The 16,545-nt window shown below is 37.6% G+C and overlaps 2 protein-coding genes across 2 annotated transcripts in view; one reads left to right on the top strand and one right to left on the bottom strand.

Annotated features, from left to right (window-relative positions):
* Positions 1-220, bottom strand: part of clip1a (CAP-GLY domain containing linker protein 1a) — a 25,273-nt gene extending 25,053 nt beyond the window's left edge. The window contains exon 1 of the mRNA XM_048611718.1: positions 179-220. Coding sequence (XP_048467675.1) covers positions 179-220 — 42 coding nt within the window. The remainder of the gene's footprint in view (positions 1-178) is intronic.
* An 833-nt stretch (positions 221-1,053) lies between these two features.
* LOC125485992 (CAP-Gly domain-containing linker protein 1) overlaps positions 1,054-16,545 on the top strand; it is a 38,165-nt gene continuing 22,673 nt past the window's right edge. Inside the window, exons 1-4 of the mRNA XM_048611719.1 lie at positions 1,054-1,106; positions 3,408-3,470; positions 3,970-4,090; positions 9,360-9,412. Coding sequence (XP_048467676.1) covers positions 1,054-1,106; positions 3,408-3,470; positions 3,970-4,090; positions 9,360-9,412 — 290 coding nt within the window. The remainder of the gene's footprint in view (positions 1,107-3,407; positions 3,471-3,969; positions 4,091-9,359; positions 9,413-16,545) is intronic.

The following is a 16,545-nucleotide window of genomic DNA, read 5'->3' on the forward strand; positions in this document are numbered from 1 at the left end:
ATAATAAATTTTACTGTTATTGTGCATTTATGTGCTCTTCAGATGTGACTTTAACCAAATCAAGCTGTTGAGATTGATTTTTTTTTCAATGATTACCAATGCTGTAATTACATGGTGTAAGGTTGACTTTTCTAATGTAGATTACCACCAGGAAAAAAATGGTTTGTATGAGCTGTACCTCAAGTGTGTTGTACTTTTCCATTTTGTTGTATTTTCCCATTTCAACCAAAGAAAAACTGTGTGAGATCAATTGATACAAAGTTCCTTGATAAAATGTATTCTGTCCAATTTCCACTCTAGGGGCCTGGTGAGGGCATAGTAGTTAATTGTTTGTTTTTCCACAATTTATTGATCAACACACCCTCTGTGAAAGGTTTGTGAATGGGATGTCCAATGGGCGTTTTGTTTTCTCTTATTTTGAAATACAAGCCTCTAAAATGAGTCTCAAATTTAAAAACTAGTGAGTACATCAACATGGTTTTTCTTTGTTATTCTCTATCTGCAGTAAAATTTACATGGTTCTTTTTTACACATTTTATATTGGAGGTGTTTACTGACTCATATTACTGATCACCAATAGGGTTTTACTAAAAATCAAAAGAACTGCGGATGCTGTAAATCAGGAATAAAAACAGAAGTTGCTGGAAAAGCTCAGCAGGTCTGGCAGCATCTATGAAGAAAAATCAGACTTTTGGGTCCGGTGACCCTTCCTCAGGTTTTACGTCCTGTTTTGAATGCTGCAGCTATAGAATAAATGCCCCACACAAGATGCTTGCTAAAATATTTTGAATCAGTTTATTTGAATATAATAACGTGTAACCGTCTGCAATCTGAAAATGACAAACTATCAAATTGAATGCTACACTGACATCATAAGTGAAACTGTTATAGTTGTCTCTGTGTAATATATATATTTGTGAGAATGTCTGAAATGATCGGTGAGGAGCTGTCATTTATCATGGATACCATATCATTTGGCATTTTAACTTTGTAGATATATAAACTACAAGGATTATGTAATTTACTTTTAAGTGCTTTGACTGGTTGGTCAAAATGATAAGACTGGAAGATCTCATCCACGCTTATCCATTGATCCCTGAGAATAGGTAACTGTTTCATAATTGATGTTCAGTGGTTCCCTAATCATCTAGCATTTAAATGCCTTTATTTATATAGATTAGGTAATGCTATTGCTGTAACCTTTTTTAAACCAATGTCAAAGACTCCAAAGATAAAACAGCAAGAAGCCAGGTACTACAAAGGAAATAAGTTGTTTCTAATTGTTTTCAAGATTTTTGAATTCTGCATTCATTGCACATTCTTGTTGCCCTGAGAAGGTAGTATACAGTCTCCTTTTGAAGCATTGCAGTTTGTGGTGATACAGTTGAGATGCTGTGGTTAATTAAAGAAACCCAGACATTGCTGATGGGCAATTCTACTGTCATGGTACTATTTAATGCCAAGGAAAGATGGAGTTTTTATTGGCTGGATGTGGATTTCTACTCGTCAGCGTACTCCTTAATGTTATCCAAGTCCTGCCATGGGCTGCTCCATTGTTGGAATTTTGTGAATTGAGATTTGCATCAGCTTTATGGCATTGTACCAACCAAGTTTGAAAGCTGTCCAATTTCCAACTCCCCAGATCTTCTGTAACTAAGCTTTTGGTCATATCCTGTAATATCTTTATGGATATTATTTATGGAATTTATTTTCTTGCACCTCTGAAGTACTTTGGAGCTCTTAACTTCATTTGTGACATATCAGTGTAAGTTGATTATATGCAAATTTAAATTTTGTGGGATAATTTGGCATAACAAATTAATACCTTTTTTGAGATCCTTCCTCTCCTATGCTGATTTCACACATAATCCTCTAGCAGTCTCTACAATTTGTGTTCATGCTGTAATCTACTTTGTGCAGGGTGCATGCTGGCATTCTAGGCAGACTGACCCGCTGGCTAGTTTTTTCTGTTCCCCTGAGGTACGTAGTGTCTGTGATACCTCCATGGCAACCTGCAAAAAATCTGTAACTCCCAAAACTTTCATAAAATCCCATCACCCAGATGATTGCATCCTAAACCTTGTAGTTTTCAATGGGAAAATGATTAAATTGAAGAAACCAAAAAATGCAAAAAGGCTTTCAGTTTTATAACTAAACAGTTATGTATTTCAGTTTTTTCAAAACTAAGATGTTAATTATGTACCTTTTTAATAATTCAATATTTTAAGAAAAATACAACAAGATATTTTGTTTCAATGCAATATATGTGAAACTTAATTTACAATTAACTTTTCTGATTTTTCACTTGTCCTCAATACTTTACATAATCTATTCTGTCTCTTCCTTGTCCTTCTTGGAATTTCGTCCTTTTTGGAATTTCCTCCTTCCGTTTCTGGTAATGTATACTTTATGGATACTTTATTAACTCCCACAACTCTTCAAACTAGGCTTCTTTCCATCTTCCTCATCTGAGGGCTAGATTTATTTATCCTGGTTTCTCCCAGTCCTGTTTTATTTCCTTTACATACAAACATCCAATAATGAGCAGGAGTAGACCATTTGATATTTAGCCACTGTAGCCTACTCAGTTCAATAAGATAATGGCTAATGTGATTGTGACTGTTGGTCTACATTCCTATCCCCAGCTCCAGTAACTCTTGACTTCCTTGTTAGTGAAGAATATACCTACCTTTGCTTTAAAAACACATGGAACACTTGTGTATTGTTTCAATCCATTTTCCATGCAAAAACGTTCAAAATCATCCCTTCCTTCTTTAGCATTATTTGAATTGGAGACACTTGGTCAAAGAGCATTGCAAGTAAAAGTCTTAGGCCATGGAGTTGATTTGTATAAGCTTTACTTTGATTTCAAATATGTTGCATGTGCAGCGTGTTTCTATCTGTTTTCCTTATTTTCCACAGGTTTTCATTTGCGTGGAGCCATTTTGTCTCTTTACTCTGGCTATTTGCATCTTCTTTTGTTAACATATCTCTGACTCATCTCATAGATCCATTGTATCATCAGTTTCTGTCGAGCAGGTTGCAGGCTACTACATTAATATCCTCGTGTTTGGTTTGTTGATTTTCTTTCCCAACATGATAAAGACCATATGAGATAATGTGTTTTGATTTTCTTTATTGATGCTGCCAGACCTGTTGCCTGTTTTCATTTCTAACTCCAAATTTAGAGCTTTTCCTTTTAATAATGTATCTTCTCTGTGCCTCGGCATCAGAAATGTGACATACCCCCTGATGTGTTTTTTTTTCTCTGTCGTCTTTGACTTGTACTTTAACCATTGTATATTCAGATTTCCTGCCAATGCTGTTCTCACCTGATTAGTAGGTGATCTGAGCCGACTTATTCTCTCTGTTTCTCTTTGCCCTCTCTTCCTTCCATCCTCTACAAGAAACATTTGCCTCACTCCTCCACCCTCTTCCAACAGCGTGCTCTCAGCTCAGGAATTTACCAAGTGAGACTTAAGAGTCAAAGCATGTTATCTCAATGTATGAATCTGTCAACTCTGAATCTAATTATTCAAGCAATACTGCTTTTCAAAGAGATTAATTTTAAAGTAGATGTGAAGCATAATAGATATGTGCATTTTACTGTTGTCAACAGTGAAATTAATTACAATTAGGCTTTGGTTTGCAGCTGTGTAAATGGATGGATTTGTCTGTTAGTGGCAATGCTTACTAAATTATTCTAAAAATATTTCTCCTCCTGTTATTGTTTAAGATCTTGTGATAGCTCCCTGGACAGAACTTTTACAGTTAAGAAGCTCACGCTTTATTTTTGAAGTGCAAGGTTTATATTTGTAGCCCTAAAAGGTTGCTTTGCAGATTTCACATCATATTAGCATGTGTGACCTAGAAACATTTTAGAGATATACTGATTCTCTCCCACTGTTTCTTCACTTGACTCTCATCAGTGGTTACTATAGTAACCGTGCACTCACTTTGCCTTTACAGAGAGGAGCTGAAGCTGGCAGCAGCCCAGAAATCCCAGCAGCTGGCAGCACTGCATGAAGAAAACGGCAAACTTGCAAGCGAGCTGGACAGAAGCAAGGACGAAGTCACCAGTCATCAGAAGGTATGTGCTGTGAAAAGATGTTTTGGATCTTTCCACACCAAAACATGCTGACAATTTTAGAATTTCAAAATGTATAACATCAATATTTGTTAGTTCCATAATCAGGATAATCTAGCATCATTTTTAAATACTTTATTTATCCTGTATTTTTTTCCTATAGTTTTATTCTACAAATCACATTTTAATTTAATATGTAATCATGAGGAATGTTTTTGCCAATTGTGTAATGCTGTGTTAGCCACATTGATGAATGATCATAGTAAAAATCTTTAATACAGTGTTTCTTTTGGTCATTTTAAAGCTTTAGAATTGGAATGTCTATAATCACAATCCCTACATTACATGTTACCCCTAATAACATGCATTCAAAACCCTTTATTTGCATAATTCAGTTTTTTTGTCTTGGTGTATGGTGGACATGCGTTTATAATCTAACTTTGTGGTAATAACTACATGGATGAATTATATCTGCTTGTGATTTTCTTAATTTTTTTTTTCCCTAAATACCCAAATTTTGTCTGCTAGATTCTGTGTCTGTTTATATTGATTTTTGGAGGTATGGTTAGCTTGTGTAGGCACTTGGAAGCAATAGCCTGCAAGCAACAATAACTTAAAATTTTCCAAATTCACCAAAAGCAATTTATTTTTGTTCTTTTGTATGACTTAATTTTGTAATATTTATGTAATTAAATTATTTGTTTGCATACTATAGAGCTATTTTTTGTTTTATGTAAAAGGGTTTCAGCTCATCACCTAATTGCATTATCTTGGATGTTAAGTAATAAACTACATTATAATTTTTGTGGTAATCAGAATTCAGATTAAATAATATTAACAAGTTTCCAAGATATTTTATAAAAATACTTCATGACTCACATTTTCCTTAGATAAAATTAGTTCATAACTGAGATCAGATGCTGATGAAGACAGAATTAACTTAATCCTGAACGTGCATAAGGCTAAGCTAATACCTAAGTGTTTTCTAACTAGTAAAAACTTGTCCAAAAAATATACTGAACATCCCAAAAATACATGAGCTTCAGTATTTAAGTACTGAAATATTGCACTGTACTTAAATATTTGGATTTAGCCAGGCTATTGTCGGTAGCAAACAGCAGTGAATCTGTTAAGTGGCAAAATGTTACATTATCTACCCTCAGAAATGCTGGATCAACAGTCCTGATGTAAAGACAGGCTGTCTTGTGAATTTTTAAAAAGTTGCTTTATTAAAAAATTGGACAGTATATTTTCCATATTTGTACCAGATAATAGTTATTTGACTTCGTCAATTTCATAAGTATGAACTTTTGTAATTTCATTTATCTTATCTCTGACATCTTGTGGCCTGGCTGTTGATGCTTCACTTAGTCTTTCACTATGGGTAACGTTGTACTGTAAAGCTAAGTTTGCAATGAATTGAATCGAGGCGATCCAAGAGCTAGTTTAAAACTCTAGTAGCAAGTGAGGAAAGAAGACTTTTTCATGTGTGGTAAAAGTGTCAAGATTCTGGGAAGTTGAAAGGCTTGCATTTTGACCCATCGTGACATCTTACGCAGTCTAACTGATTTGGTTCTTTCCAGTTATGGTTGAAGATTTCTTCTGCATGTGCACAACCTTTCCAAAAGGATAACATTCCCTTCACAGTTATAGCAGGATTCACATTTGTAAAATACTAGTCTATTTTTAAAACTGTATTATAACTTATTGAAACTTAATTTATTAAATGGTTTCCTGTTTTATAAACATGATCATTTACACATTTTACAGTAGTTAAATTTCAGTAAACTGATGTTTATTCTTGCTGTCAAGCAAAAATCAACTTTGAAGGTCAATTGTATTTAAGTTGAACAGAAGCCAAGGCATCTGTGAGCCTGTAACAAAATGCCTTGTAAAACCACATTCATTATATTAATTAACGGCAGACTTGCATTTTGTAACCTCAGGATATCTCAAAGCCATTTACAAGCAATGGAGTATTTTCAAATTATTTTTGTTGTAGTAATTTCGGAAACATACCTCTTTCATTTTAAAATTCATGGACATCTTGGCCAGGAGTCACAAGCCTCTGTTGATATGCAAGAAACATCTGTGTAAAGTAGGACAGCACCAAAATGAACTTTCAAAGCACTGAAAAGAAACATTTTAATGCAGTGTAGATTTTAATTATATCAAGAATGTCCTTATGTAAGGACATGATAAACATTTTGGCTGAATATTAAATGGAAAGTACGCAGTGTCTAAGTCAATTACTTTGAACCTAGAAACATGAAAATTCTTTTAATTCAATAAATCTGATATTGTACTGACACCAGAAAGAATATGTTGGATTGGCAAGATATAATGAGGGATGTTTTACAAAAATCAATGCTGAGGCCTCGAGATAACAGTGTGGAGCTGGAGGAACACAGCAGGCCAGGCAACATCAGAGGAGCGGGAAAGTTGACGTTTTGGGTTTGGGACCCTTCCGAAATGTCAACTTGTCTGCTCCTCTGATGCTGCCTGGCTTGTTATGTTCCTCCAACTCCACACTGTGTTATCTCTGACTCCAACATCAGCAGTTCTTACTATCTCATGTTGAAGCCTCAACTGCTTACAATCTATATCAATAACTTGGATAAAGGGACCAAATACATGATTGCTAGATTTGCTGCTTTTCATTTAGTCATTCATTGAACGTGAATGTCATTGGATCAGCTAGCATTTATTGCCTGTCCCGAATTGCCAAGGAGAGGGTGGTGGTGAACTTGAATCAACGGTGAACGATTGCAGTCCATATGATGTAGATGTAGCGAAGAATTCTGATCCAGTGGCAATGAAGGAACCGCAGTGTAATTACATGTTAGAATGCTGCATGGCTCAGAGGGAAACTTGCAAGTAGTGTTGATCCCATGCATCTACTACTTTTGTTCTTTTAGGTGGTAGAGGTTATAGGTTTAGAAGACCTGTCTAAGAAACCTTGGTGAGTTATTGCAGTGGATGTTGTAGGTCATACATTGCAACCATTAATGTACTTAAATCGTTGAAAAGCAGGTGATTATCAACATTATTAGCTGCACAAATTAAAAATGTGTGTTGGCTTAGTGGTAGCACTTTCATACCTCAAACAGAATGTTGTGTATCCAAAACCCATTCTAAAAATTTGAGCAAGTAATCAAGGATGTCTCATAATTTGTGTTGAAGTGCTACACTGGAGGTGCAATGTAAAATCGAGGTCCTTTCAATTTTACCAGATGAATGTAAAAGATCTGTTATTTGAAGAAAATAAGAAAGTTAGTCAATAAGCATGGAAAAAGGCCCTTCAGCCCAACTCATCCATGCCAGCCAGGTTTCTTAAACTAAACTAGTCTCATTTGCCTGTGTTTGGCCCATATCCCTCTAAACCTTTCCGATCCATGTACCTGTCCAAATGTCTTTTAAATGTTGTAATTGTACCCTTCCTCTGGCAGCTTGTTCCGTATACATGCCAGCCTCTGTGAAAAAGCTGCCCCTGAGGCCCCTTCACCTGGACTCCAGGTTAGCGTGTATCCCTCAATTAACATCACTAAATGTTGTCATTTATTTCACTGTTATTTGTGTGGCACTTCTGTGTGCAAGTTGGCTTCCTACATTTTCTTACATTGCAATAATGAGTGCACATCAAAGATATTCACTTGGCTGTAAAATGCTTTAGGAGAGCTGACATTTTAACACACATGCTAAGTTCTTTATCTCTGGGTGAAAGTAATAAGAAATAAAAAAAAAATGAAATCCTGATTTTAAGCACTGAAGCATTTTTGAAAAATGTTTCCTTTCAAATTTCTAACCATGTGTACTAAATTGTTTTGCTATGGAAAGCAGTTTTAACAAAATTAGTATTATTGAGTTTCATAATTTTTGTTCTAAAATCAAATCCTTTTTTTGCACAGTTTTTAGTCTAGTGTCTACAGTTTTAATCCTCTGATAGGGGCAAATTAAGTCTCTTGTGGAAATGCAAATAGTTTATTGAGCAAATGCATCATTTCATATCACAGAAGGAGGCTGTTGCACTTAACATATATTTGCTGGCTCTCCACAAAACCAAATCTGCTAGTCTCATTCCCATGCAACCCCTTAATTTTTTTTCTTCTGTTGCTTATTCATATCCCCTTTGACACCTACATTTGAATCTGCTTCTTTTACACTCCCATCCAGTACATTGCTGGTCCTAACAATTTGCTGAAACCCTTTTCCAAGCCCTCCAGTTAGTGCTAAACTTGATTATTACAGCACATTACAGGCTTTCTTCCCATTTTCTATCTTCTGTATTTGAGGTCATCCAAAACTCTGCTGTATTTGTTCTATTGCACATGAGCTTGTTAACCCATCAATTTCCACTTGTCCGCATTAACTTCTGGCTAAATAATGTCTCAATTTTCATTATCTAGACTTGCTATCAAATTCCTTCATGACGTTTTTTCTTTCAATCTGTCCTCCAGACCTACAACCCTCCAAGGTATATGGAATCTTCTAATTCTAGCCTCTTGTGCAATGCCGATTTATAAATATTGTGCTATTGGCAGCCACACTTTCAGCTGCCTACCCCTAATCGCTGAAATTCCCCCTTGAAATCTCTCTAGCTCGGCTACTAATTTAAGGTGTTCCCTGAAGTCTAACTCCTTGACCAAGCATATGGTCAGCTTATTGTCAAATTGCATTTGAAAATGTATTTGTAAAGCGTCATGAAACATTTCAAGGTATTAAAGGTGCTAAAGAGAGTTGTCCCTCACATTTGCCCATTTTAATTCTATCTACATTAAAATCATAGAATGGTTTGTAGCTTTGTAGGAGGCCATTCTGCACATGGTGGGTATAGTGGCCCCCACAGGAACACTTCACCTCGTGTCGCTTGTCTTTTCCTTACAGCGCTGCAAAATTTTATTTCTCTGATAATGATCCAATTTCCTTTTGAAAGCATCAGTTGACCTTGACTCTGGAGCATGATTTTCTTTGCAAGCCAGGAAGGATTTGTGCAGAAATAAATAGCAATATCGGTGTGCCTTCTCCTGCGCTGCTTCCAACGCTTAGCATTCATCTCATTAAGTTAGCAGTCAAATATTCAGGAATTAATACTTGTAATTATGATGAGCATGTAAATATTGGATACTGTTAATGGCATTCATATTCTGTTACTGATTTGGGATGTATGTTTTAATATAGCTCATTGGAGCTTGAGTATTTGAATAACAAATGTAAATGTTAGATGCCTATTTTAAAAGACCTTGGAAACTAAAAAGTTTTGCTTTTACTTCAGCTCGAAGAGGAGCGATCTGCACTCAATAATCAGCTGCTAGAAATGAAAAAAAGGTAAGCCCTCCAAATTGTGACACATAATACCTGTACATGCATGTCAAAATATCCTAGTGCATCAGGGGAATATTTAGGCATAGGAGTTAACCAAATCAGCTTTTTAAATAATGCAGAAGTAACTTGGCTGCTAAATGTAAGCGACTATCAATGACAGGAAAAATAATTGAATGGAGTGATTGGACTGCTGTACAGAGAATCAGCAGGAATTGATGGACCCAATGGCTGCCTCCTTCGCTGTACTGATACTACTAAATTGGCCCATCACAGCATACTATGTTGATGGACAAACATATACACTTTGTGCGTAACCATTTTACCCAATACTTTCCAAATTTATTTTATAAATTTTTAACCATATACAATGATCAAAATTAAATCATAATTTCACCATTTTAATTTTCAATGAATAAAGTATGTCATATTATCTTAAATATTATTAATCAATTCAATCGTTTTCAAATGATACAATTCCCATTTTAATGGGTAAGTTTTACTCGTGCATTTCTTCGTCTTAATGGACTGGAATTGTTCAATTAATGCATTCTAGGAGTTGGCAAAGGAGAATTTTACTGTTTCATTAACAACCAGCAGCTGCATTACGAGGTTAGCTGGTTTTAAAAAAAAAAAATCAAAATTTGATAACTCAGAAATTTAGACCAAATTTACTTTAGAAATAATTATTTTTATGATAGTCACAATCTGACTGGTTTGATGGAAACGCCCAAAAGTAGTCATTTACATAACATGTGCTGGAAAGCAGAGATTGATCTCAATTTTAAACCTAATGTAAAACTTCCAGTTCCATAATGTACAATTCAACAATATTTTAGGCCATTTTTATACTCTGCCTCTGTTAAGAATTGCTGATCGTGAAATAGTAATTGGATATGATATATTTTTCTGTTCAGCAATTTGTCTTTAATACATTTGCCATTAAACTCCCCAAGTTGAAAATTTTAATGTTTGGAATATTTTTGGAACTGGCTCATTGTAAAAGCAAGGAAGCGGATTTAACAAAAAAAGTAACTTTAGCATTGTAATATTCAGAAGATTCTTTGTCTTATTTTTGAAACCCAATCATTACAATGAGACATTTGTAAGCTTACTTAATATTCAAATTTTACTGCTGAAATGGTGAAGAGATCTAAAAATAAATATGACCAGAGCTAAGTACTCCAAATGTGGGAAATCTGAAGTAAGAACTGTTGAAAATGGCAACAGGTCTGGCAGCATCTTAAGTTGAGAGAAACAGAATTAACACTTCAGTTTAGTGACCTATCAGAGCTATTGTGATGAAAGTTTACTGTTGTGAAATGTTAAATGTGTTTCTCATTCCATAGTTGCTGCCAGATCTGCTGCGGATTTTCTGTATATAACTAGGTTAACAGAGATTAATCTATAATATAGATGGAATTTGAATTTTTCAAACTTTTCCAGTTAATAAAGTAACACTTATGAAAGTACAGTTATGTCAATATTATTTAATAATCTGTAGTCATTTGTCTGTAATGGAATTATTTAATAAAGTAAAAAGGACATTTTTATATATACAAAACTTTCTTGCACTTAATTTCAATGCAAAAGTTTATCTTTGTTTAAAGAAAATGTAACAAGTTTCAAATGGTAAGGAATACATTTACTCAAACAAGTTCCTCTGCCATTTTCTGTGACCGGGATCTTGCTCCGTTGAGATGCAATCAAGCTCAGAACATTACATCTAACCAAAGAAGAGATGCTATTGCTTCTGCTTCATGTTTATGCATGAGTAGAAAGAAGGAACATAGCAGGAATGTGAATTATGGATGTCCAGTATAATGTTCTCAAAATTTGTGGATGTAGGCAAACCAGACTGGATCTGAATTGAATTGTGTGCAAGTTAAATGTAGCATAGACAATCGGAATGATTTTATTAATTTTGTGCAATTTTGTCCAGAATGCATTTCCTGAAGGAGAAACATTTGCATTCTACTTATGTGGAAAAACGCAATGTTATGAGCATAATTCCATTTCACATGCAGCAATACCACTGTTAAAATACCACTGTATATTCCACTTCTGCACTCTAAATTCCATCATTTTTAAAATTAGGTCATTACCTTTCAAGTTTTTTTTGTTTAAATTTGAGGTCACTAAAATGCTTCATCAGTTATTTGGGTCACTGTTGAAAATATATGTAAATCCTTTGAGAGCTCAGGGAAATATTTTCCATTCCTACTTTTTTCCTAAAATTATATTTTTAAAAATGACCTCCTCTTTCAGTCCAACTAAACCTAAATACATAAAGAAAACTTAGACTATATCTGTTGTTAGTATTGTCTGATTAAAGTGGCAAATTCTACCTTTCCTTGCATCTAGTGGGAAAATAAAACAGCAGCCCTCATTGTTTCAGGGGAAAAATCAGGAAGCAGTTAAATTTACATGTGTTGGCAAAAATCTGATCACCTCTAATTTTCCAAATGTCAAAAATGAACCTGTGCTGTAAATGTTGTAAATGGATATCTATTTCAGTGAACATTGACTTGTGTTTCTGTGCTAACGCAAGCTTGTCAAAGAAGTCACTGTGGCTTGCAAAGTGTCATTGTGTCTTTGCACTACTTATAAAACCTCATCTCACTCCTTTCTCTCTCCTTCTCCTAATTTTGCTGTCCTTGCTAAATCTGTCTGTCTTTGATGGTAAGACTGAAAAAAGTCTATCCACGTTACAATAAGTAGCCAAAACCAATCGAACTATATTTTTTGTACATACTATGGCTGCAACCTTCCTTTTACTGTGTCTTGCTTCTGTGTGAATTATTTCAAGCAGCTTTTTAACGAAATAAACCATTTAATGCGGAATTATGTAACTTCCTGGATTGTAATTTGCACTTTTCCTCCATGTTTCTAACTTGTGCTTCTTGTTATCTTGCATTTTTAAAGCTTGCCCAATAACACTTCAAGGTATTTGCTTCATGACTAGACTTTTTTCTTACTTTCATAGTAAGAGGAGAATCTGGGTGATGCAAGGAACCTTTGATACAAATTGAAAAAACAAAAAGCACTATTAAATTTGTTTAACAGAAATGTTCGTAGTTTGTCTCAATAACTTGAATACTTGTTAGATTCCTGTTAGTTGTAGATAATGCTGGTACTTTGCGCATCTAGTCTTTAAGTTTCAAACGTTCAATGTGATAGTTGAGAGCTTTGGGTTCGGAATACATTGTTAGATATACCAGTCTAATTTTCTAATTTGATCATTAGATTAACATAGCCATCATGATGGCCACCGATTTAAGTTAATATAGTGTATAATTGTTAGAAATACTTTGATTACATTTAATATTTGAGGATTTTCTAAAATATTTTTCAATTTGTGTGATCATTCTACAATAGAATGCAAGCGCACCCTGATGAAATTCTGCAAAGCATTGTGCATAGCAGCTGGGACGTCATAGTCATAGAGTCACACAGCACGGAAACAGACCCTTCGGTCCAACCAGTCCATGCCGAACATAATCCCAAACTAAACTAGTCCCACCTGCCTGCTTCTGGCCCATATTCCAAATCTTTCCTGTTCATATGTCAATCCAAATGTCTTTTGAACGTTGTAATTGTACCCACATCCACCAGTTCCTCAGGAAGTTCACTCCACATGCAAACCACACTCTATATTTAAAAAATTGCCTTTTGTTTTTAAATTTCTCTCCTTTCACCTTAAGAATGTGCCCCCTAGTCTTGAAATTCCTCATCTCAGGTAAAAGACAACTACCATCAAGGAGATAGCAAGAACTGCAGGTGCTGGAAGTCAGAGTCAATACAGTGTGGAGCTGGAGGAACACAGAAGGTCAGGCAGCATCAGAGGAACCAGAAAATCGACGTTTCAGGTCGGGACACTTTATCAGGACTGGGGACGGGGAAGGGAGTTTAGAAATCAATGGAGGGAAGGGGGGTGGGGCTGGGTGAAGGGAGGTTGGGTGGTGATAGGTGGATGCAGGAAAGGTGTTGTAGAGATTGGTCAGTGGGAAGGGTGGGGTGGATAGATGAGAAGGAAAATGGACAGGTTGTGTCATGTCAAGGAGGCGGGGATGAGTGTGAGGGTTGGACATGGGATGAGGCCGGGGTTGGGGAGATTTTGAAACTGGTGAATTCTATGTTGAGGCCATTGGGCTGTAAGCTCCTGAGGCGGAATATAAGATGTTCCTCCAATTTTCATGTGGCCTCATTGTGACATTTTGAGGATGGACATGTCACCAGGGAAGTGGGAAGGGGAGTTGAAATGGCTGGCAACCAGAAGGTGGTTTTGATTGGAGTGTACAGACCGCAGTTGCTCCATGAACCTGTCCTTGAGTCTGTGCTTGCTCTCTCCGATGCTGAGGAGACCACATCAGGAGCAACGGATGCCGTAGACCAGGTTAGAAGACATACAGGTGAATCCCTGTCAGATACGAAATGTTTGTTTGGGGCCTTGGATGGAGGTGAAGGGGAAGGTGTTGCACTTCCTGTGGTTGCAGGGAAAAGTGCTGGGTATGGTGGGGCTGGTGGGGAATGTGGAGCAGACAAGGGAATCGCGGAGAGAGTAGTCCATACTGAAAGCAGACGGGTGGGGAGGGGAATATCTCTTTCGTGGTGGGGTCTGATTGCAGGTGGCGAAAGTGGCGGAGGATGATGTGTTGGATTCAGAAGTTGGTGGGGTAGTATGCCAGGACCAGGAGGACTCTATCCTTGTTGTAGGGAGGGGGTTTGAGGGCAGAAGTGCGGGAAATCCATGTCCAGCCCTCCCACTCATCCCCACCACTCATACTGCAGTGAAAAAAGTGCCAGCCTATCCAACCTTTCCTTGTAACTCAAACCTTCCATACCCAGCAACGTCTGACCTCTCCAGTTTGATCTCCTTCCTATAACTGGGTGCCTAGAACTGGATACAGTATTCCAGAAGAGGCCTCACCAATGTCCTGTACAACCTCAACACGACTTCCCAACTCCTATACTCAAAGGACTGAGCAATTAAGGCAAGTGTGCCAAACGCCTTTTCAACCACCCTGTCTATATGTGACTCAAACTTCAAAGAATTATGTATCTGCACCCCTAGGTCCCTCTGTTCTACAAAACTAGCCAAGGCCCTACCATTAATTGTATAAGCCCTACCCTTGTTAGTTGTACCAAAATGCAATACCTCACATTTATCCAGATTGAACTTCATCTGCCATTTCTCAGCCCATTGACCTATTTGATCAAGATCCCTTTGTAATCTTCAAAAACCTTCTGCACTGTCTACAATGCCACCAATTTTGGTGTCCACAAACTTACTAACCATGCCTTCTGTATTCTCATCCAAATCATATAATTGACAAACAAAAGAGGACCCACACTGATCCCTAAGCAGCACCACTGGTCACAGGCCACCAGTCAGAAAAGCAACCCTCCTCCATTACTCTATCTGCTGCCATTAAGCCAATTATGTTTTCTTTCTGTTCATTTCATTTGTGGGATGTTGGTGTCGCTGGCTGGCTAGCATTTCTTGCCCATCCATAGTTGCCCTTGAAAAGCTGGTGGTGAGCTGCCTTTTTGAATTGCTGCAGTTCTCCTGCTGTGGGTTGACCCACAATGTCATTAGGGAGGGAATTCCAGGATTTTGACCCAGCAACAGTAAAGGAGCAGTTATATATTTCCAAGTCAGGATGGTGAGTGACTTGGAGGGGAACTTGGGGTTGGTGGTGTTGCCATATGTCTGCTGCCCTTGTCCTTCCAGTTGGAAGTGATCATGGGTTTGGAAGGTGCTGTCTGACGATCTTTCGTGAATTTCTGTAGTGCATCTTGTAGATAGTACACACTGCTGCCACTGAGCGTTGGTAGTGGAGGGAGTGGATGCTTGTGGATGTAGCGCCAATCAAGCGGCTGCTTTGTCCTGGATGGTGTCAAGCTTCTTGACTGTTGTTGGGGCTGCACTCATCCAGGCAAGTATTCCATCATGCTCCTGACTTGTGCCTTGTAGATGGTTGACAGGCTTTGAGGAGTCAGGAGGTGAGTTACTCGCCACAGTATTCCTAGCTTCTGACCTGCTCTTGTAGCCACTGTTTATTTGGTGAGTCCATTTGAGTTTCTGGTCAATGATAACCCCCAGGGTGTTGATAGTGGGGGATTCAGTGATGGTAACACCATTGAATGTCAAAGGGTGGTGGTTAGGTTGTCTTTTATTGGTGATGGTCATAGCCTGGCATTTGTGTGACATGAACATCACTTGCCACTTGTCAGCCTAAGCCTGGATATTGTCCAAATCTTGTTGCGGCTAAACACGGACTGCTTCAGTATCTGAGGAGTCATGAATGGTGCTGAACATTGTGCATTATTGGCGAACAACCCCACTTCTGATCTTATGATGGAGGGAAGGTCATTGATGAAACAGCTGAAGTTGGTTGGGCTTAGGTCCATACCCTGAGGAATTCCTGCAGAGGTGTCCTGGACCTGCGATGATTGACCTCCAACAACCAAAACCATCTTCCTTTATGTCAGATATGACTCCAACCACCGGCGAGTTTGCCCCCTGATACCGATTGATTCCAGTTTTGCTAGGGCTCCTTGATGTCAAGGGATGTCACTCACGTCACCTCTGGTGTTCAGCTCTTTTCTCCATGTTTGAACCAAGCTGTAATGAGATCAAGATCTGAGTGGCCCTGGTGGAACCCAAGCTGGACAACACTGAACATGTGCTGCTTGATAATGCTGTGGATGACACCTTCCATCACTTTACAGATGATTGAGAGTAGATTGATGGGGCAGTAAATGGCCTGGTTGGATTTGTCCTGTTTTTGCGTACAGGACGTACTTGGGCAATTTTCCACATTGCCAGGTAGATACCGGTGTTTTAACTGTACTGTAACAGCTTGGCTAGGGGAGCGGCAAATTCTAAAGCACAAGCCTTCACTACTGTTGCCGGAATGTTGTCAGGGCCCATAGTCTTTGCAGTATCCAGTGTCTCCAACAGTTTTTTGATGTCATGTCAAGTGAATCGAATTGGCTGAGGACTGGTATCTGTAATGCTGGGTATCATTGGAGGAGGCGGAGATGGATCATCTACTCGGCACTTCTGGCAGAAGATTTGCTGCAAATGCTTCAGCCTTATCTTTTGCAATGATGTGCTGGGCTCCCCCATCGTT

This window comes from Rhincodon typus, chromosome 24, assembly GCF_021869965.1.
Source record: "Rhincodon typus isolate 14 chromosome 24, sRhiTyp1.1, whole genome shotgun sequence".
NCBI classification, from domain to species: Eukaryota; Metazoa; Chordata; class Chondrichthyes; order Orectolobiformes; family Rhincodontidae; genus Rhincodon; species Rhincodon typus.